General features: G+C 48.1%; 1 protein-coding gene across 1 annotated transcript; it reads right to left on the reverse strand.

Annotated features, from left to right (window-relative positions):
* Positions 1 to 1,310: 1,310 nt before the first annotated feature.
* WASF2 (WAS protein family, member 2) lies at positions 1,311 to 22,329 on the reverse strand. Its single transcript, XM_009882612.1, has 9 exons — positions 22,319 to 22,329; positions 13,920 to 14,073; positions 9,816 to 9,950; positions 9,143 to 9,296; positions 7,898 to 8,015; positions 6,617 to 6,747; positions 4,905 to 5,060; positions 2,599 to 3,119; positions 1,311 to 2,118 (listed from the first exon to the last, which is right to left on the reverse strand). Exons 2-9 carry the CDS (start codon positions 14,047 to 14,049, stop codon positions 1,961 to 1,963), a joined length of 1,503 nt encoding a protein of 500 aa, XP_009880914.1. The 5' UTR covers positions 14,050 to 14,073; positions 22,319 to 22,329; the 3' UTR covers positions 1,311 to 1,960.
* Between the last annotated feature and the right edge of the window lie 856 nt (positions 22,330 to 23,185).

Below are 23,185 nucleotides of genomic sequence, written 5' to 3' on the forward strand. Positions count from 1 at the left end.
TTCCCAGCCCATCGGGACGCCTCACCCTCTACGCCCTTTGCGTCCTGCCTGGCAGCCGCTTTGCAGACAAAAATCTGATGGTGCAGCAGTCCAGTAAATCTCTCCCGATTGCCCTCAGGGTCGCGCTGGATCTCAGCTTGATCCGCACCCCAGAAAAACCCATCCTCCAGGCCCTTATCTGCTCTGTCAAAGATTAAAAATGCGCGCGCACACACACACAAGAAATCGGTAAGAACTCGATGGCACAAACTGAAGCCATCAATCAAACCCCAAGAAGGATTTTCAGCAACCTGGCAGCCTCGGGCTGGGCCTGGCGTTCCAGGTATCAGCAACATCATTAAATTCGGCAAGCCAGAGAAGCAACAACAGGCACAGGCTGGCAAAATACTTAACAATAGGAAAGGTTGGAGAGTTGGTCTTAACGGGACGTGCAGCTGGTCCCACCCCACAACAGCTGGACCCACAACCTCCAAAAGGCTTCGGAATTGTTTTCTTGCAGAACCCTGACCGAGAGAGTCACGTCCAAATTAAAACACACATCCGCAGCATCGGGGGTATCTGTTTCTAGATTTCCAAGCTATACTTGTATTCTATGTAAGGTAATATAAAACAGCAATAAAACCTAGGTCAGCTAGTTCAAGTTCACCATGTTCTCCCCCTGCCAGTACTGTATCTGTAGTGAGCAGCCTGGGAATTCACAGGGTTAGTGAGAAGAAACGTTTTCTTAAAATTAACTAATGAATTATAACAACAAAATTATGGGAAACAATGTAGGTTAGGTCTGATGTAACCGATGGGCAACTCAGTTCACACACTAGATGTTTTTAGGCACGCAAACTCCCCTCCTTAGGTGGAAGGGAGGAGGAAGCAAAGGCAATACCAGCATTTTCTGCTACTCGAGTCCCTGCGTAAAAAGTATGGTCACCCCGCTAGAAAAAGCACCTCTCCAAACGGACTGCAGCATTGCCCCGAACAGGCCAAAGATCACCGAAGCGCCCGGTGTTCAGAAAACCCCTCCCCACCCCATCTCCCCACTCTAGGCACTTTTAAATTTTCTTTTTTAAAAACACACTCTCAGCATGAACTGAAGAAATCAGCAAAGCGGAGTTTCGCCACCGCTCAGCGCTGACCACACAGATGCGTCTCAGTGGGGCAGTGACTCCGCTCTCCCAAAAGCGGGAAGCCCCGTAACCGTTCCGCCCCAGCTTCGCGTCCCTTTGTGCAAGTCTCCTTTGGCAGACTTGGCGAAACAGTCCAGGGGATATGAGGAAGGTAAAGGCAGCTTTTAAAATAAAATAAGAAGTCCCTCCTCACATTGCACCCAATGCACTCCACGGCCCCAGAGCCAGGAAGCGCACCCCACACAGGGTAGTCTGGAAATAATACTAGGGGGTCAGAGGGGAAAGAATTGTGCACTGTTGCCAAAAACTGATTATTTGACAGTGGGACGCAGCAGAGAACAGACATTTAAAGCCCATTTTCTTGCAGCACTGCCAGTATTCACTGGAAAGGAAGAGCCATCAGATCAACTGTCTGCTGTTGCAATGAGAAAACTAGCTGAAAATGTCCTTCATCTGAAAGGCCACGCGGCCGCAACAGGATCATCCATCTTTACTTTAAAAATCCCTCAGGATGGAGGGTTTATATGTGCTCTGCCTGGTGGCATCGAGAATCTGGAGGTTTAGCTCTCTTTTAAATAAGCAACCGTTACAACCCCTCCAGCTAAATCCCAACACCGCATCCTCAGCGTCCGTGAGGAGACCTTTTGGAAAGGCAGAGCACAAAGTCCTGCCAAAGCCGGAGGGGGAGGGAGAGGGGAGATATGCTGCTGGTTGTCTGAAAACCCTTGGCACATCTTTGGTTATGGGATGAAAGAGGAAGTGGTGGAAGGTTTGGCCACCTGATTCTTTGAGAAGATGTTAACCCAGGAGAGAAGGGGAAGAAAGGGACAGGACCACGGCTAATCCGACCATTCGTCCTCATCGAACTCCGAAGAGTCGTCCTCAGAGTCGCTGTACTCCACAGCGATGCGGCGTGACAGGATCGTTGCCACATCATTGCCCACAACGTCCCGTTTCTCCTGTTCTCGCTGCTCCTCCACCTTGCGGAGCTGGAAGCCTGTTGGGAAGAAGGCAACAGAGGGGATCACGCAAAGGCTTTGGTCACACTGAAATCTCCAAAGCAGCCATCCCTTTGACACAATCCTCTGAGCAAAGCCGCCTGTCCTCCGCCAGCGAGGATCGGACACGCTGTGGGATGACACTGATGGTGAATGACAGCCAGGACAGGCTGGGTGGGCAGGAGGGACGGGAAGCGAATCGTTTCCGTGCTCCTCTGAGGGGTTACACCACTGCCGCTCAATCCTCTCGCAAACTTGGCCCACACCAATTCCAGCACTGCTGTCTCCAAAGGTGCAGGTGAAGGCATAAAACCTAGAGAGGTGGTCACCAGGGCGGGCAGGCAAGGAGGGACCACAGGTCTCAAGTAGGGAGGCAGTCACACCACTCCTCGTGAGATGGCTCCCAAGAGTTCGCGCTCAGGTACCGTGGGGTTTTTCCAGAGGAAAAAGAGAAAGTTGGTACTGAAAGAAAACCTTACCTTGACGAATAGCTGAAAGTAGATCACTCCTGGCATCGCTAACTGCAGGCAAGGATGACTTGGGCTTGGAGGCGGAGGTGTCTGAGGGTGGAGGAGGGGGCGGGGGACCATCCAGGCCGCTGGAAGACAGAGGCGGTGGGCCAGGAGGAGGCGGTGGTGGAGGGGGAGGCGGTGCACTCCCACTGCCCGTCTGCGGCAGCGGAGGTGGGAGCACGCTGGCATATTCGACTGCTGGAGGAGGCGGTGGCGGTGGTGGGGCAGCAAACTCGGGGTGAGGAGGGAAAGAAGGGGGCGAGGGTGGTGGTGGGGTTCCCGGGGATGGGAAGCCCATGGGAGGTGGTGGAGGGGGACTGCTTCCCATCAGCGGTGGTGGTGGAGGTGGTGCCGGAGGGGGAGCGAAGCCCGGCCTGGCTGCTGTAGGGGATCCGATGGGAGGAGCTGGTGGTGGGTGACTTGGGCTAACCAAGCTGGATCGTTTGGTCCCTCCAGAACCAGAACCTCTTTGGTTGTCTACAGGATAGCTGTTGAAACAGAAGGAGAGAGAGAAATAAGGCTATTAGCTGTGAGGCCAGATTAGACCGTACAATCTCAGTGTTAATGCAAATCATGTGTGTTTGTTGCAAGCCAGACAAAAATTTAAGTTCCAGCTTTAACTGGTGTTTCTATGAGAGCTCACTCCTTGGTTTTAGTTCCCTTGTAGTGTTTCTTTTGGCATACACCATCAGAACAAAGGAAAGCTTCTGGGGACTGGCAGAAACGCTATCATCTGTCCCATCTCCCAGGCTGACAAGAACATGAGCCATCTCACCTCTCCGCCAGAGGCCAGGCATCACGTCTGAGCTCAGAGCAGCCTCCTGCCTTAAGAGCTCCTGCAGCAGTGCAAGCCACTACCCCTCCACGCTGAGGTCAGACTTGCGACACGCCAAGCAGGGATGTCTACCGTGATAAATCGCACAAGGACTGGTGGGTGTGCCAGGAAAGCATATGCTTTGAACACCTGCTAGGAACAGATCTCTTCACCGGATTCCACGGCTCAGAGCTGGAGTGCAGCAGCCATGTCTCATAGCTCGCCGTGGGGAGTGAAGAGGAAGACATGGAAACCCAACGTGCTCTTACAGAAAGCACTGATTCATGAGTGACTGAATCTTCCATTTATGGAAGCTGGGTTTATACCCCAAAACACTACTGTCCATAAGGTACTGTAATACCCTATGTACGTGTAAAACAGGCCCTAAACTTACACCTCCTTCCACGGTAAGATAGAAAAAATAAGATACGTTTGCCATGAAAACGTCACAATTTTTAACGGTACACAGTGCTGATCCAAGACAGGCTACTGGAGATCAAACCTAGCTCCCAGGGTTCTTTAAAAACAACCACCAAAACAAAACCAGAGAGGGGAGATCTCTGTGGCTAGGCAGAGATCTAAGCAACTGCATAAGGCAGCATAAGCTTCATCTGAAAGCTCGTTTCTGCTCTGCCCTAGAGGAACACGCTGCAGAGTGGAGCGCTTGGTCTCTCTGACACATCAGAAGAGCCTTTTCTGCAGCACTGCTGCCTTTGGATAAGATGGAGACAAGCTAACACAGTCCTGTCTATCAGACATACTTCCTCCTGTTACTTTTTGACTCTGTTTTACTGCTTTTTTTTAAAAAAAAAAAAAAAGCCACTCTCTTGTTTCACCCTTTGTGTCTTGAGCCACAATTCTCATCACTAGAGGTGACTGGAAGTCACCATTTCATCCAATACAAAGCAGCTGCCCTGAACTTGCACTGAAGTCTCTAGGAAGAAGTCAGCTGGTGTGCTCAAGTCCTTTAAATCTAACTACATCTACATCTTCAGTGCCCACGTTGTGATTTTGTCAAAAATCATAGGGCAAATGGTAACGAAAAACAGAGGCGAAAGAGCTGTGCAAAGAACAACTATCAGGAATGTAAGTCTACATGTTCTGGGACAACGGCACTGGAAAACTCATGCAATGGAGCCAGACCATTAATTAGGACCCTACTCTTCTACAAAGTGAAATAAGTCTGCTTCTCCTGTTCTGTATGTGAACAGAAGTCTCCTTCTCCAAGCCCGTTCTCCTGTTCTGTATGTGAACAACGACAGTGGCTGGGATTTAGGGAGAGCTGCGCTGCCTGTGCCTCTGTCCCTGCCTGCAGTTCCACTTCCCCTCCAGACAAGAGCATTCTGGTTCCCATACAACACCCGCTAGGAAGTTATGCTGAACTATCTCAGCCTGTCTCATGTCATCCTTTTACACCACCTACTACTCCTTGGTGACAGAAGGGATCCCGTAGGCTTACCTAAATTCCACCGGGGGTGGAGGCAGGCTGTCATCTGGGAATGAAGGAGGTGGTGGCACAATAGAGTCAGTCTGCGGCGGTGGCGGGTAGCAGTTCACGTCCATGCTTTCGTTTGAACCGATGCTGCCGTTCTGATATACCATGTTAGAGGGGTACCTGAGTGAATGCAAGACAAGCAATTTATTTAAAGAGTTCAAGGCGATGTCTAAAGCTCATTTGTCCCCTCACTCACAAGAGCGTTGCCTCCTGGAAGGGTTACAACAAACAACTGCGCAGCAGTTCAACTACTGAAGGGCAGCGGTATTAACCAAGTGGATGGATCAACCTGCAGTTTTTAGAAATGAAGTTTTCTAGCAGGAATGGCTTTTCCCAGCACAGTGGGACCTGCCTTTAGGTGGGACCTTATCAACCACCACAACAGGATACACAAAACAAAACCTTAAAGCATCATTTAAAAAAAGAAAGTCTCTGTTTCTCAAAGCATCCTCTGTGAAGAGCCAGGTACAGCTGTATTACTTTGCTCTGCCGAATCTGTTGGCTAGAATTTGCCCAGATGCTCCCATGTTTGTTTATTGCTACCACACAGCAGAACAGCATGAGTATCTATTTTAGGGAACAAGAAAACACCAAAATAAAAGAATGTTTCTTAACATTTGCTTCTAGAAAATAAAAAAAAAAAAACATTTGTAAGAGGGTGTTTAGACCAGTTTGGACTTGAAGGACTCCCAGTAACATTGGGTATCACCAGCAGCAAAAGAGAAGAGGTACTCAAAGATGCCAAAAAATAAGCTTGAGAACAGAGTATCAAAAAGAACCGAAGAAACAGCGATGCCATTAAAAGCAAGTATCCGGAGCTGAGACAGTACTGAAGGAAGAGACCACTCTCACACTCAATGTTCAATGAGCTCATTTCACTGTGGGGTGAACCACCCCACTCTTGGGGGCTCTGGACCTCAACTGAATTCAACTGCATGAACACGCTTACACAAGAAATCAGAAGAGCAAGAAAACGGTGCTGTTGTGCTGCTGCTCGATTCCTCTGCTAGAAACCAAACCTGTTCTCCTATTAAACTAAAAGCAAGTTTTATTTTTAGCTGGAGAGTGTGATTTAAAAAGAGATTTTTCTTATATGAAAGGAAGCTGCAAGGAGTGAGCAAGCGAGAAGTGCATTGTGGGGAATTCGGTCTGCTTCCAGCCTTGCTAGTGTCAAAAGTTAAATGAATTCCCAAGCCAGAAGCGCTAAAGAGAGATCTGTAGCTTGAAATACTTGGATGGGGACGGCCCCCGCTTCAACTTTAGGGTGTGAAGAGCCATTTGTGAAATGTAACAAAGCAATCGCACAATACCACCGAGATGCCACCCCGCTCCTCAGCGTAAGGCCCAGAGGCTGGGTGTGATGGGAAGGGCATCGCGCCGGGGTAGGGAGCCAAAGCTCTCAACACTTCTGTGCCCACAAGACAGGCAGCCGAGAGCAGACTTGCTACCGAAGCTGTTCCTGCCACCTTGTTCAAACCGTGTAGCTCCCTGATTTATTTAGCAAATTTTAAATCAGCAGACGGATTTACTTTGGAGAATCTGATTAGTGGCAGTATCGATCCGCACTGTGCAGCGGATCTGGAGAAGCTGCAGAGCAGGGTGAACTGCATTATAATCAACAACGCCCGCCCGCTCCCCCTCGCCAGGGAGCCGAACAGAGCCCCAGACTTGCTTACCCAGCAGGACCGTGTTTGTCCTTTGACTCAACAAATTCTTGTCCCATTTTCAGCTTCTCCCACTCTTCTTTCCGGGTCTTGATTTTCCGCGGATTCACATTTCCTCGGTTCGGATTCTCCTTTTTCTCTTTCTAAGGGAGGAGGAATCAAACAGAAGCCTTGTTTTGCTTTAAACTCACTGGGGATAGGGAGGGATAGGACAGACCTGTGGCAGTTTCAAGAAGACACGTTCTCAAAGAGGGCCAGGATTTTTAATTTACTTTCCCGATTGCTGCAAGCTCCAAAGATCTCCCATACAAAGAAGTTGGAGCACAGATAGCATAAAAACAGACAGACAACATCAGATTTCCCCAGTGCAGCCCAGACACGATGCCATCATTACTCCCTGGCATTACCACCTTGAAGGCAGAGCGAAAGCTCAGTTTCCCACCTCAATTCAGCTTTTAGCCTCTCTATCAAGACTGCCAAATCTCACCATCACCTTGCTGGTGTTAAGCGCTTTGGGCGTGCAATACGGACACTTGCCCACAAAGAACTGGGCTTTAACTAGCCTCATTCTCTGTGTTCTGACACACCCTAAATCTCTCCCTTGTTATTTTGATTGAAAAAAATCACGATCTGTTTTGATATTTAATACTCCAGTTGCTCAAAAGCTCAATAAAGTATGCCCAAACTGAATCTTTTATGGTGCAAGTTTCAGTGTTGGCAAACATGAGTCGAAATCCCCAGGCAACCAAACCAGGAACTCTACCTGGCATTTTCAGTTTAAATGGTTTTCTGAAGCCTCCCACTTGCCCCTAATTTAAAATTAGGGCCTGGGTTTGCACTCCTGAAGGGACATTTTCTCCCTTCTTTATTCTTCCACAGTAGAATTTATTACACCACTCAACACAGTGCGGTGCTGCAGCAGTGGGATTTGCACTGCTCCAACTCTGAACAGACCCCTTTGCAACATCAGAAGTGCAGAAAAGACTCCAACACAACTTTCTCCCCCGCTGACTGCACCAGCGCTATGTTTGAGGACTACAAATTAAGCCATTATAACCATACCAAGACAGTGGCATTTGGAAAAACAGATTAAGGGTATCTTTGTTTTCTTTTTTTAATTAACAAGGATGAGAGTAAGCCAGATAAAAACTTCACTGAATTGATCCCTAAAGAGTTTAAGAGAGCAAACCTGAATTCTGGATAGCAACTTTGGAGTCCAAGATTCATTAACACTTCCCACCTCCTATTCTTCCCTGACATGCCTCTGTTGGCAGAGATCTCCCATTTCCTCACCCTATGTTTCCGCTTCTCTTTCATAATATCCTTGGTGTCCTGAAGCATTTTCTCTTTCCAAAGGTCAAAGAAATATGAAGGATCTGTGTAGAATTTAAGAGCCTCTTTGCCATCATCCCTAGAACAGGGAGGGGAAAAAAAAGCAAAACAAACAAACAAGGACCAAGTCACACATTTGTTCAAAACCCAAAGAAAACACAAGGCACAACCCCAGATGACAGTTTAAAAGTCTGCAGTGAGAAAGTCAAACATGCTGCTCTCCCCTCTGCCTTCCATTTCAGAACAGGCAGCAGACCCACAGCCTGGCTTGTCCCGGCTCTCCCACTTGCCATCGCTTTCGCCCTCTCACAAACTCTCCATTACTCAGCACCTCAAGAGCTCATCCTCTCTGAACAATCACCAAGAGAGAAGCAGGTCTCTCACTTCAACTCCCACTTGTTTGTGTTGTATTTTTGATGTGGGGAAAAAAAAAAACCACAAAACTTCTCCAGCCTAGGAACCCTAAATGTGACCAGCAGCGTCCTTGAAACTCATGAGTGAGCACACACATGCACACACACTCTTCTCCTACTTTGCAGTGCAGCCGCGTCTGGCAGAAGACAGCTGCCTCCAGCTATCTGTAATTACTTTTTACCTGTTCAAAAGATATTTATGGATGTGGGCTAAGTCTCTGTATTCTGACCCCCTTTACTTCTACTACCAACAAGATGAAATCAGAGCGGGACTGCTCAGGAGAACTGGTTACACAGCCAGTCTAGATCACATCGGATGTCTCGGACCAGGCACAGAAGGCCACGGAAAACATCTCCAGATCTGCAGGAGACTGCTGCACCCACCTGGGTGAGAGCCATTTACAGATGTATGCTCTGCAGTTTGCACTGTGGCTTTCTGGAAGGGAGCCACAGGGCTACAGAGAAGCACAAGAAAAATGCCTCATCTGCACAACACCTAGTATGTTTATGCAGTGCCAGCCAAGCCTTGCCCCAGGGCAGTCACAAAAGTGACAGCAGGTAACCAAATATATCATTTTCTAGCTATGCTCATTTGTACAGCCCCAAAAGCAAAGTTTCACGTAACCCACAAAATGGAGATTTCCAGGTGGATCTCAGTCTAGCAACTCGATTTCCCATTGGAAACGGCTACTTCAGTACAGCCCGGGATAGGAAATGACCTCCTCAGCAGGTTGGGAGGAAGAGGTACTCCTCTGCAAGGGAAGAAGGGGCCAAGAAGGTGTTGCATCCATACCTGTAAGGCGAGAGAATGTTGAGAGGTGGAGGAGTATTGCAGGTCCTATAGGTTTCAAGGACAGGCACAGGGAGAGAATCTCTGTCGAAGAGCTTCTGGTCCTGAGTAGTGGAGCTTTTGAAGGCCTTCCTGGTGTTAATGCCTTGCAGGGAGACTGTAAGAAAGAGGAGAGAGCAAGTGAAGAACAGCTTGACCCAGGCCAATGACACTGAAGATCAAGTAGCAAACATCTGATTTCAGTTGGAGTTCTTGGCATGCTTTAGCACTTCTTAAGGTCAGGTTCCTTTTCCCACAGACCTCTTGGGAAACCCAGCAAATCTCAGATCATGCCGTGCCAAGATCCGCTGCTGTATAGACACAGCTCTCTTGAGAGTTACCAATGCGGTTTCAAACCCCTGCGACCAAGACTCAAGAAGCGCACCGCTATCAAACTGCTGAAAAGGGTTTCCACATAGAGACTTGCTAACGAGCAAGACTCGGCCAGAAAGTTTATCCACATGAGCAACACGGTGCTTGTTCAGGATGGGAGGAAACTGTCCCTCTTAGCCCAAGAGAAGACGTTCCAGCACCCATCGCAGCATCATGCTCATTTTACGGCTGTGAACCAACCACGCTGACTCAATGAGAATCTTTACCATGCTTGGTCTGCAAGGACTGCGCTCCACGCCATTACCTTCTTCCTCTTTGGGATCCAGCTGAGTGACTTTGACTTGCAAGCGGTCAACTCTCTCCACTAGAACGCTCACCCGAGAGGCAAAGGTGTTGGCTTGAGTAAACAACTCTCCAAATATGTCTTCTGCAAATTTACCTGGAATATTAAAGTGTCCGCATTACCCTCATGAGCCACATCAGACCACATTCAGTCTCCCAGCTTGTTTTCTTGAAGAATGAAGAAAGACAGAAGAAAAGAACCATGCTTCTTTTCACGTTTGTCAGGGTTGAGTTTAACATCCAGGAAGAAAATGCTCTGTTCCACCAAAACCTGACAGTTCCAAGGGATCTTCAAGCAATAAAGAAACAATTGAGACATACTTCCAAGTCACTATTAAAGTAACGAAATGAAGAGGGCTGACAACACTATACTGGCCTGAATCTGCATGGGTCTGTAGGTCCTTTAAGATTCTCTGCTGTTCTGTTTATTAGACAAGCACATTTTTATTGCTCTGGAGAATCTCAAAGGCTCCCAGTCTCCAGCAGGCCTGCCTCCAGGGTAACTGGCACATATTTACAAGCTCAAAGTACTCTGGAACTAGAGAGCAGACCCAGTCCTTGATCCTAAAGCCTGAGCTATAACCACAGACGAAAGCACTGACCCTTTTGTTCCTTCAGGTGGCAGTGTCTGAAAAATTGATGCATTCACGTTTATTCTAAATCAAAACCAAAGGGGAACTTCTCAAACAGGGATATTCTCTCTGTAACAGCTTGGATTGCCCAGTGGGCTGCTATGACAAACATCATCCGTTGTCTGGACTGCGAGAGTGCCTAGGGGCCTGGATCGGGAGCTCCCTGCATCACTTACAAGCATAAAAAAAAATAAAAATAAATCTCTCCTGTCCTTAAGAGTTTAAAATCTTTGCATGCAACAAGAGATGACCACAGGTAGACAGAGATGGGAGGACTGGAAGAAAACCAAGAACTTACAATAAGTACTGTCTTTTTGTTCCGCTCTCAGACATAATCCAAGCCAGGGAGCCCCAACCACACTGAGGACAACACTGATCAGAACAGACTTGGCACCGACAGCAGACATAGGCCCATGGAGTTCCCACTGATGGGAAACATTTCCAGCCACGGCTGTTGAGTACAAGGCTGCTCCCAATAAGCAGTCTGGTTTTGAAGTGCATCATCATATGGTCAACAGTTTGTTCTGGAATCTGTTACTCCTAAAGATCCTCTTCGACATTCAGGAAAGGATAACCAGTTGGAAGCCTAACTTTAACAGCAATTTCGGAAAATCTGGCTGTCTGCAATGAGTCACATCAGAAAGACAAGAGCTCCTTCCACAAGGCAACGCAAGGGCATCCCCCAAAGCCCAGCTGCACAAACACTTTCAGCTATCTAAACCGACGTATCAGCTACTTGTTCATACTCCCGTGCAGTTCTCCTTACACTGCCAAGCACGGGGAACCAGCCAGGTTAAAAATCAACCTCCTCCACCCCTTTTGGTGGCAATGCCAGGTTGAAATGTTTATAGGAAGCAAATGCTGGACCTTAACTTCAACTGACCTCCTCCTTCCACTCTCCTAGACAATACAGTCTCCACATACGCTCCGTTAACGAGCCCAACCAGCTTTCCTCAAAACTCATGAGAAGGATTTTATTTCTGGAGACCTAAGGGCCAGGTAGCTCCTGCCATAGCGTGGTTTCATGGAGCACTCCCTGTGTTCAACATCAGCACAAGACCAGCTCTCCTATATGACCAAAGAGAGCGGACATTCATCTATGGGATAATTGGACACCCCCTAGCAACAGTTCAAAAAAACCCTTGTGATTTGGTTTCTACTGTAACGAGAACTGAAAATCATTTCGGAATTTCACAAGGAACTGCAACAAGCACTAGGGAAAAAGAATAAAGTTTTTGATTTGCAATGCTTAGTGGTATGTTTCAAGCACAAAATAATATATAAACAGCATTGTATATATTGGTCTTGACCCTGTAGGGAGAAGAAGGGATGGTCCGTATTCCCTTGCCTGTGTAAGTGCACCTGTACAGAGTTATCATCCAGCATCTCACATACTGTTCTGTGTTTCGTGTACACTTTCAGATGGGGTAAGGCAGAGATTAATTTTTTGGTTTAGTTACTTCGACTGCAAAAGTGCAGCTTACAATCAGAATTATCTTTGTCATGCACTGGCAGGAAGACAGACGGCATGATTTAATAGGTCTTTCCATCTTTAGCTTGTGGATTCTATAAAGTCACACAAAAACGCACAGTCGACTTATACAAAGTGCTACCAGCTGTGATAGTAACGAAGGGTAAACTCACTGGAATATGAAAGTTTGACAAGATTTATGTTTGCATCTTTGTAAAGAGACTGTGGTGCACTAGGCATGGCTGATTATTCACTTGACAGGGCTGTCACAGCCTACTGAACCTGCTTTACGTTCCTGTAATATTCAACGTACGAGGAAGGAGCGCATTTCTTTTTCAGAAGTAAGAGAGAGAAAAGGAGGGCGGGGGGCAGGAGTTCGGTCATTTTGGTGCGAGCGTTCTGTAAGCAGTTAGTCTAAATATTGCTTCATTTAAAATACTGCTGACCCTAGGGAAGCGGGTAAGAGATGGTGCTCAGCATTTCCTCCCCACCTGCCTCGCTCCCCTCTCACACAGAAAAGCACGCAAGTGTCAGCAAGAGCCACCTCTCCCGAGTTTTCCCTCCAGCGCTCTCCTGGAGGTATCTGCGATTGGTCCAGCAGCACGCACCTCCCTCCCCACACCGCTGAGCGAGGCTCCCAGGGTACCTTCCCGATAAAGAAACCAGGCTGCAATTTGGCTTCCAGCACTTCACCCTCTCTGACGAGGCAGAAGCAGAGAAGCTTTGAATATTTGAGCTGCACAAAGAAGGTCTAAACCTCAAGGATCTCACCACGGCTCTGTCACACTAACCCACTGCATGCCTTTGGACTGGGATTAGCTTTCTCTGCAGCTGAGATTTGCACAGCTTTACTGCCTTCTTCCTCATCATTTCACATGCACGAGATGGATTTTGCTCACACTCCACAACCATCTTGGCTACAAGACCTAACAAATGAACAACAAGGGCCAGTTGAACGCGAGCAGAGAGACTGGTCATGCCTGTGCAGTGACATTTCTACAACCCAACAGAATGTGATACCGACTGGCAGCAAACACAGCCCCAGATTTTAGAAACAGCCATGGTTTTCACTGCTGGAAAGAGACTGCGCCCAAACTTTCCCTGCCACATTCACGCTATGGGGGAAGACAAGGGGCTTGCTTTGCAGAGCAAGCAGAAGTGCTTGCAGACACCACAGAGAAGCTAAACAATATATTAACTTGATTATCAAAGTCTTGCTTCAAGGGCAGAGGTGGCTAATCAGAATCCAGAGCGTTTCAACAGATTAAGGAGTCATCCCGGAGAGACCACAATTAACTCTTCGTTTCTCCTATGGCACGTAGGCCCACGTTTTCCCTCCAGTCTTTACAAGGATGTATTGGTCAGCCCACTGGAGAGCTGAGCTAGGCATCGCTACGGCTCGTGCTGCCGTTCGAGCGAGCAGCCCCAAACCCCCAACACTCCAGAGGCAACGCTTGGATCAGACTGGGGCCTTTGGGTCTTGCAACGCAACAAACAGCAGGGGCAAACAGGCGGCTTCTGCGTGTGCGCTTTAATTATCTTTCATTAAAAATAAGACTACTGACACACTGTAGATTCAACACAGTCAAGCTCCATTTAGTAGCGCGTGCAATTACAGGCACATTCCCTGACACAAGATCCTGGCTGCTCGGAGAGCCTCCCATTTTACAAGCCTGAGTTGTGCTCCATCCTTCCATCTGCAGTTTCACTGCAGCCTCTCGCACACGCACGCACACACACATACACACCCCCCACCACCACCCCCCTTCCCCATTTTCTCTTAGATAGGAAGGCAGTGGGACCGGGGATATGAAATTAGCATCAGATTTCTTTAGGAAAACATTTTAGCATTACCCAGGGAAGGCAGATGGGGGAGAAATAGGAACACGAGAGTAGAAAAGGAGCTAAATAAAGAGCACTAGCGACTCCTGAGGGCAACGCGCAGGCTCGCCATGGTACTCACTCAGGCTGCCCAGCTGTCGAATGACATTTGCCAGGGTGATGTTGGTCATGCATTCCAGCTCGCTTCGAACGCTAGGCAACGTCTGACGGCACAGGTGCCTTGGCTCAATGTTCCTCGTTACTAACGGCATGGTGGACCTGCTTCAGGCACTGTTCTGAAAGATGAAAAACAACCCAAAAAAGAAACAGGAAAGGATTACTCAACCGCAAATTCCAGGCACACCAGAGCCATGGTGTTCGTTTTTCCTGCTCTCAAATGGCTTTATTTATAAGCCTTCTTTCCCCCCTCCCCACCCTTATAAAACTGGTTCATCAGACATAAAGATCCTGCTGTTCTGTGACTTGCAGTGACAGCAAAGCCCCACCAGCTCAGGTACGGAGGAAGAGATGGAAAACTACACATCTTCGCCCACACGCAAGGTGCTGCTGGCATTACCGCAGCCGTTGTTCCCTTCCTACCCATCCGTCGCCTCTGAGCAGTCTCCTTCCTCCCGCGCTCACGCACGGCGTCTTTGGCGAGTCTTACAAGCGCTTCTTCAGAAATATTTTAAACTTTGCTTAAACTGCGAGGATGTTAAAAAAAAATAATAAATAAACCAAAAAAACAAACCAACAGCTTCTTCCAGCACACCAAAGCATGCGTGGTGCCTCTCTCCTGGAGCAGAAGAGACAGGGCTCTCCTGAAACAACAGGAAGCGCTTGCAGCTGACCAGGAAACTTTCTGGTGACTGTTCCTTATCCTGCAGGCTGCACCCCTCTTCCCTTGGGAAATCCCCCGGGGCCGAGGTTTACACTGGACCATTGTTTTCGTGCTACAGCAGTTTAACGTTAAGGGAGCTCTAATCAGGATGCAGGATTAGAGCGTGCTCAGAAAGAAGGCAAGATTGATTGTACCGCAGTCAGGACAAACTTCCAGTTTTTTCTTTAATAATAAAAAAAAAAATTAAAAAAAAAAAAAGAAGAAAACTTAACTGTCCGGAAGTTATGCTTTGGACAGAAAATGCTTTTATGTGCAGGTCGGTGCCTTGAACTAACAAAAATCTCCTCTGCTAACAGGCTGAAACATTGAAGCAACAAACAGCTCCCTCTCAGATCGTCCGCCTCCAGGAGAGAGGAGGAAACTTGGGTAAACAGCTCAGAACAAGGAGCATGATACCCGCCTGAAATCTTTAAGACTTAAGTGAAAGCAAATACATCCCAACTTCTTGATTAATTTAGAAGGGGAAAGAATCGCTTTTCTAGGTCAGCTGAGGAACAACCCCGGAGAAGCAGCCGGCTCCCATGTGATAGGCATGCTGATCTGCTCGGGCTGGGTGTAAAAATAAAACAGGAAGCTAACAGCTTGGGGAACATGGCTTCCTGTCACCAACAGCAAAAACCCAAGAACCATAAAAAATCAGCTGTTTGCTCTTGACTTTGAGCCACCCTTTGATAGTCTCTGTGGCAGCTGGCAGCTTATCTTTGAGGTCCAGGAGTCCTTCCTGGATGCTTTTCTATCAGGGTGTTAAGAGGAAGAAGTGGGCATTATCCCTCCTAATTACCTCACAAGCCAGATTTTGAATTGCTAAATTTGACCCATTAAGGCAGAGGAGTTCAAGAGCCGCAGCACACCGGGGCGCACGGATATCTCCCAGACAAGCAGATGTAGGTTGCCATTTTGCAACGCCTCTATGTGAAGGATTTGTCCCCGCGCAAGGAAAAGGTCCCCAAAACTGCACACCTTACAGAAGAAGGGAGCACGATCTGCATCCAAATAAATAAAAGCAGAGTCTCTCCGAGGACTGAGGACCGTGTTGTTCTTCACCGTGTCCAAGCACCGCAGCAGCCATCAGTAACTGCTGGGATATTTAAAGAACAGGGTGAACTAAGGAAGGACCCTGCCCTTCGCTTCTTAATACCCCGTGTTTTATCGATTACATCCCAAGCCCTACAATCTTTTGTCAGCTTTAGCGCTTTATGCCAGACAAACTTTCCCAGCTCCCCCCAGACTGCAGTCTGCACCAACAAGCAGCTCTCATAAACAAGGCAGCATTTGCAGGCTGCCTGCATCGAGCTTCTCCCCCGTGCTTCCCCAGGGCTCGGCCAGGGAGCACATGCGGTCGGTGGGATCTGCAGAGCCGGAGTGGACAACCCATGCACTGAGCCCAGCTGGAGACCTTCCAACCGCAGGACAGACAGAAGGAAAACAGCGCGAGGAAAAATAAGCCTGTAAGGGGGAAGAGATGTGAGCGCGCATGTATAAAAAGAGACAAAAAACCCCAAAAGATGATAGGTATGCTAGGTCAGATAGACCCAGGTAGCGCTCATCTCTGCAAGTATGGGGAGAACAGGGCAGAAAAATCAAGTAGTACCCCAAATACCCACAAATAAACAAAGGCTCAGAATATGTTGTCTGTATACAGCCCCCCCCCTCCACAAGTGTTTGCCTTTTGAAACTAAAAGCAAGGAGCAGCGGTGAAAGTTAAAAAAAAAAATAAATAAGTAAAATAACAATGGTACAGCACACGTACATTATGAAATTGCACTGGTGCAAGACAGCAGCGATAAGGGCTAAGAAAAACACTCCCTTTATAGCCTAGCTCATCCTGCCAGCCACCCCCACCCTCCCAGCACAGCCTGCCACACTCCACTGCAGAATCAAGAGTTTCGCCCTCGTGATTGCTACGACAGCCCTCCTCGCAAAGAGTACAGCAGCATTGCTTCTTCCCAAGGCGACGAGGACGGCTCTGCTGCCCCGCTGCTGCTGCTCGTAACACCAGTGAGGATCCAGCAAGCGGCCTTCAAACTAAAAGAGGAGATTAACCTCGCGGAGCAGCGGGGACAGGCAAGGCAGGGAGGACAAGGATGGGCTGTGGACAACCACCCTTCTGCTCTCCCAGCAGCCTCTGGGATAACAGGCATTTTAAAGCAAAAATTTCCTCTCCTCTAAGCGGAAGGACAAGGAGCTTCAAGGTTTCAGATGTTTTGGTAGGGCGGAGGCAGGCAGATAGGAAATCTGGGACCTACAACCAGAGCTTGGTGCCAACATTAGCAAAAAGAGCAGGCGATGTCCCCACAAGAAGGCACTTCAGTGTTAGACCTTGGTTTTCCCCATGAGTCTGTGGAGGGTAGCTATAGAGATAACAGCTAATGGGCTCCTGTAAAACCTTCATGCCTCATGAGTAGGTGGGACAAAGATTAATAGTCGGGATTGGAAAGTAAGTGGCGTAATTCGAAAGCAGCAGTCAGGAGGGGCAGAAAATCAACTGCGGAGAAGGCACAAGGTATGAGAGCAGAGGGAGAAGGAGGAAGCAAAACACTGGAGACAGCGCAAGGGGGGCAGGGAAGAGATGCAGTAAATGAAACAAGGAAGGGACAGACCTAAAAAAGCTTTCCAGGAGGCTCTTGCTTTTATTCTCTAAGAGAGTCATTAAGAAGCCAATTGACAGCACGCTACCAGCAAGGGCCATCCAGAACCGCTTTGCTTTCAGTGGTCAGGGCATGACAGCACAGCAGTTTTCCACCCCAGCTAGCCAGACTGGTCATCAGGCATTAGTCACTGTCACGTAACTACCACAGACCATATATTATAACTAAATCCTACCATTCAGAAGCAAGTTAAATGAATTGCAAGGCCAAAAATCCTTATCTTTCAGGCAAAGATAAGCGTTTCCACTTGCTTATTAATGTTGAAGATCAGATTTGTTTTCAGTACTACAGTTTGGGGGGTGCATACGCTGTTTTTAAGAAGCTGCAAGGATGGCACACCACGGGCACAGAGGACCTGCCCGATACCGCTGTAACGGGAGAAGAGAGGGAGAGCGTTAAAAGTAAAAGGAAACTGCCTCTAAGAAACAGAAAACTGTTTGCAACAGATTTCTAATGAATATGCAAAAAAAAAAAAAAAGACAGACAGCAAATTGAAACACAGCGCTAGCTATGTGAGGAGAGAAGTTAAGTGATCTTTGCTGGTTGCAGAGCACCACTGGTTGGGAGAGCTGGAAGGAAATGGGCCAACACTGAAGCCAGTCGTGTGCCAAATCCACAAACACTGCAGCATCAATCGATGTTCAAAATACTCATCCTCCCAACCGTCGTGCTTCACACCTTCTTAAAAACAAGAAGCAAGGGCTTTTGTTACGGTAACAAATGATTTTCCTCTCCCACTTGAATCAGAACCTTCCTACCTGCTCAGGGCAAGCATTTCCTCTGAAGTCTCCAAGTCACGGCTTGAAAAAAAGAAGGCTCCAAGCCTTGTTATGATGGCAGTGACTAAAAGCCAAACCATCTGAAAAGCCCAGCTTCGCCCGTAGCTCTTTTCCCTTCGCCTCCCTGCAGCTGTATGCTGCCCCACCTCCAGCCGGGCATTGCCAGAATTCCTCATAATTTCCCCTCTCCCAAAATGCTTACACATGCGTTGCTGAGCCCTGGCCCGCTCCACTGCCCTGTGCCGGCCCAGAAAAAGTTTGCTGAGCACGACAAAAGCCCTGGAAGCTGAGCTCACCGCTCCTACATTCCTACCAGTCTTCCAGCCACAACTGGCACCTCGTTTCCAGGATTCACAGCATCCCAGACTGGTGAGGGCTGGAAGGGCCCTCTGGAGCTCCCCCATCCCACCCCCCGCCAGAGCAGGGGCACCTCCAGCAGTGGCACAGGACGGCGTCCAGGCGGGTTTGGGATGGCTCCAGAGGGGGAGACTCCCCCACCTCTCTGGGCAGCCTGTGCCACTGCTCTGCCGCCCTCACAGCAGAGAAGGCCCTCCTCAGGTGGAGATGGAACTGCCGACGGTCACGTTTGTGCCACATTCCCTCTTGTCCTGTCACTGGGCACCACTGAACACAGACTGTTCCCATCCCCCGGCACCCTCCCTTGAAGGATTTCTAAGTATTGATGAGATCCCCCCTCAGTCTTCTTTTTTCTAGACTAAAAAGACCCAAGTGCCTCAGCCTTTCCTCACAAGAAAGATGCTCCAGTCCCCTCATCATCTTTGTAGCCCCTTTCCTTTTTGCTCCCCATCACCCTTCGGACCAACTCCTGTGCTTGTTCACTGCATATACGGTGGTCTCGGGCACCTCGTATTTCGCCAAGAAAGCCGGATCTGTGCATAGTGCTTCTTCACATGGCAGACGACCTGATACCCTGCTCGCTCCACAATAAGCTCTCACCTTGAATGCCTCGCTTACCAGTTTTTATGGGGATTCTGACTCCGGCAATTATTTCTGTAAATACTCTTGGGGCTCCGGGGAACAAGCATGGTGCAACACAGGCCCGTAAAGGGGAAAAAGAAAAAAAAAATATGCGACTTGCAATTTTTGCCTTTCCAAATCCAGCACTTTGAGCAAAGCACGAGGTAAATTCAAGATGAGCGTGCCGCTCTAAGATTCCTTATCAGCAAGTCATCGACCGCTCTCCCCATGAGCTCCGCTGTAGCGGATCACTCAGGAATCTCAGTTCTGGGTTAGAATCAAGCACAATTGGTTTGTTTCAAACAAGAACTGCCAGTCTATAAACCCCTTGCACAAAGCTGCGTCTTATTGACTATTTTTAATAAATAGGGCTGGCACAGTAAAATTGGACAATTGTTACCAACAATAAAGGAGACAGACTTTGATTACAAGTATTGAGAAGCAATACAGGGACATTTTAGGATTGAGTATTTGCTTTCCAACGTGAGTTCTGTCAGCTGAAAACAGCAACTCGGAGCAAATACTCCTTAACAAGCAGTTTGGAGCAGAGCAGAAAACAGCACTGCACAGCAAGAGAGGAACCAGCCTCTCTCTTTTTTTGTGTGTATGGCAGGCAGATAGCACAGTCAACACCGCGGTGCAGAGGAGGAGGCAGGCAGGACTACAAGGTGAGACGTGTGTATGCAACGCACACAAAGAGCTGTAAATAACAGGCGAGTTGGAGGGAAAGATCTGGCAAGGTTCTTCTCACTGGTATTTGACCAGCTAGCATAGCATTACTGGGAGTCACCTGGGTAATTCCCCACTCAATGTGACACACAACCTCTTAGATCAGGGACCATCTGCAAATAAATCTGGACCCCAGCAGTGATATCATCTGTCATAGTGTCTGGTGTAGCACAAAGCACCTAAGGAGGACAGAGCGCATTTTTGGGGAAGGGGAGGAAAATTAGGCTTGATTTTCAAGTACGTCAGGGTGACCAATCACCCTGCCCGCAGCAGGGCTTATAAAATCCTCTGCCCGGACACAAACAAGCAGCATAGCCAAGGAGACCAAGCCTTCAGCTAAGCGCCTTGGAGAGCAGCCTTTAGGAGTACCCATCGGGGGATTAGACACACCAGCAGGTTTGGGAATGAGGGAGGAAGGAGATAATCAGATCTGAAATTCCCATCAGTATGAAATGAGACTTAACTCAGTAGCTTGCCAACGCAGACTGACTGTTCTTTCTAATGTCTGTGACAACTCTGCTTCAAATTTCAAGCTTCTCTCAGCAGTAACTACTCCCCCATGTAGCTGTAATGGCCAGAAAGAGACTGGCTTTTATGTAACCCCAAAAGACTAGCAGAAAGGGAAGCAGCAGCCACACACGCACACACGGAGAACTGAGAAAAAAAAAATTCAGCAGAAGGCTCTGCTGAGTGCTCAGGGCTATATCCAAGCTCACAATGCAGCCACAGAGAAGTGGGATGCAGCAATCAGAAATGCTACAGTTCCACACTCGGAGAGAGACCTAGCAATCAGTGCTGCATCCGAGCAATAGGGAGTGAAATTATAGAGCAAACTGCCATGTGATGCCACAAACTACTCCATCCCGCCAGCTGTAACAAGTATTCATTCCCAAAAACGCGTCACAGGCTCATCTGTCATTAGCAGCCCAGCCTGCCAGCAGCTGAGCAGGAGTCAGCAGTGAAGGGCAGCTGCAGGGCTGCTTCCTTTCACAGTGGTCTATTCTCCCCAAAAGCCACAGGGGAGGGAGATGGACGGGTAAAAACCCCCAGGCGCCGGAGAAAACGTTGCCCACCATCTCTTACCAGCAGCTAAGATGGAAAGCGCAGGCTGCGTTTTCACCCACCATCGCACAAAAGCTTTCCTGAAGCAGGATCTACTGAAAACACAGGGCCTTCAGGAGAGCACAGTTACCCAAACGCAAAAAAAACCCCCATACGTAACCCCTCTGTATATTAATAATCCACTTCAGTCACCAACTCGGGAACTTCACAGATACAATCTGCTGGCGTTACGAAAGAGGTGTTTCGGTAATAGCGTGGGGCAAGAGCAACGCTGCACATTTCCACAGCGATGTTCTGACACTAGGAAACGTCAGCCCTGATCTCGCAGAATAACGAAGCATTGTACAGCGCACTGTGGAGTCCTTGAGACAACAAACACCCAGCCCGCTCAGTTCCCAGAGTAAAAATACTCTCTTTTTTTCCCTCCCCTGTTTTTTTTCTCCCCCCTCTCTAGTCTGCTGGCTCTGAAAAATGCAAAAGAGGCTCAGAAAGCCATTTTCTGCGTTTTTTTTGTCTGGCTCATGCATTATCGTCATCATTTACTGCCCTCAAGGGGATTGCACAGGTGTGACTGAAAATTTGGCTCTTCCTTTTAAACTTTTGTTGTCAGCTTTGCTGAAGATGATCTTGCTGGAATAAATGCCAGCCTGCTCTCCTGGAGAGGGACTCGCTCGAAGCTGCTGGCAGAAATCAAGCTGGGGGTGGAAGGATGGGGGTGTCACTAGCGGGGAACATACAGATCCTCCTAGCTTCTGTTGGAGTGCAAATACAGCCAGCAGTTTGACCTAGACTTTTTTTTTTTTTATTCCTAAAAACACATTGCCCTAATTAATGTTTCCATTCATTTAGCTGAAAAACAAGTTAAACAAAGAGGGTCACCTGGTGTTCCTATCAATTCTTGACTAGGATACAGGCAGAACAAATGCATTTAAATAAAACTCTAGAAGAGATGTGACAAGAGAAAGGCAGTTTAGCTCAATTAAAGAGAGCTGTCACAGGGATTTGATTCTCAGAATACAGAACTATTGATTAAACAGGAATTAAAGCTCCGAAACAGAAAGGTTTCAAGGTCTTTGCTGTGAGGATATACATCAGGAGAGAGGCAGGGCTCCTTCAGCGGCAGAAGAGCTCTGGCTTTGTTGCTTCCTAGGAAACAGAAGCAACGAAGGGAGCGGAACGCTTTCTGTTAAACCTATGGGTAGTTTTGGCAAGGATACAAGGTCAGTGACAATACAGAGTAGCGTCACAAGCTTCAATCAACAGGTAGCTTTGGTGTACGCAAGTACAGAAAACCCACTATAGGTTCTCAGATATTTTAGGAGTATGTGGGGAGAGGCCTGGTCAGTGGACAGGTTTCAGTCCATCCGCAGGTCTCCAACACCACCTGGTACGAGCCCGAATCACTGCCCAAAGTCAATGAGACTATTCAAAGAATCAGTCTCACCCTGTCCCAGGAGACAGGTCCCCTGAGCAGTAACAACCACCGGGGTTAGCAGTCACAGCAACCCAAGAGAGAGATGTCTACTAAACCAGGATGCCCACTCTGCCCCAAAAGCCAGTCCTTAAAGGTCAAGGCTGAGGAGCTTTCATCCCTTTGTCCCAATCCAGGCAAAATGCGCTCTGGATAAAGTCACAAGATTTCGTTTTCCAAGCCTTGAAGTCTGTAACGGCACTGAATTCACTTCAAACGGTCTTGACTAGAAGAGATGCAATTTAGGCGGCAACACAAGCAGCATCATTCCCAACAGCTTCACCTGGAGGTACTGCAGGTACCCGACCCTCACGCCGCCGCCGCGGGGATGCCTGTGCAGAACCACAGCCCAACTTCTGCAAATGGTGCACGGCTGCGAAAGCAAACACCGCTGAATCGCTCATTCCCAGGCTGAATTACTGCTAATGAGGATAGCATGTTTTCTTCCTCTCCTTCACACCAGCCTCCTCCAGCAAGAGGAAAGGCTTGTGCCTGTTAGCACTAACAAAGCGCTCGGTGCAAAGCACAACTCTCACAATACATCAGCACATTTTCATTCTAGGGCAGCGCTCGGTAATTAATACGGAAAGAGAGGGTGTGGTTTTTCTTCTAAATGACTTATTCCTGAAGTCTGAACATATTTTAACCTTCCTTTTCAGCAGATAAACTCTGTCTCATTTGCAGCTAAGCTCAGCCTCCCCTCCTTTAACACACACTAAACTATTTTGATTAATGAAAGAGTAGGAACAAACCAGTTCCAAGTGTTTTCTATACAGCTCAACTGCTCTTTCAGTTTCAACTCACGCCTAGATAATTATATCACAGCTCTGAGTGCCCCCA

This window comes from Charadrius vociferus, unplaced genomic scaffold, assembly GCF_000708025.1.
Source record: "Charadrius vociferus isolate BGI_N301 unplaced genomic scaffold, ASM70802v2 scaffold2570, whole genome shotgun sequence".
NCBI classification, from domain to species: domain Eukaryota; kingdom Metazoa; phylum Chordata; class Aves; order Charadriiformes; family Charadriidae; genus Charadrius; species Charadrius vociferus.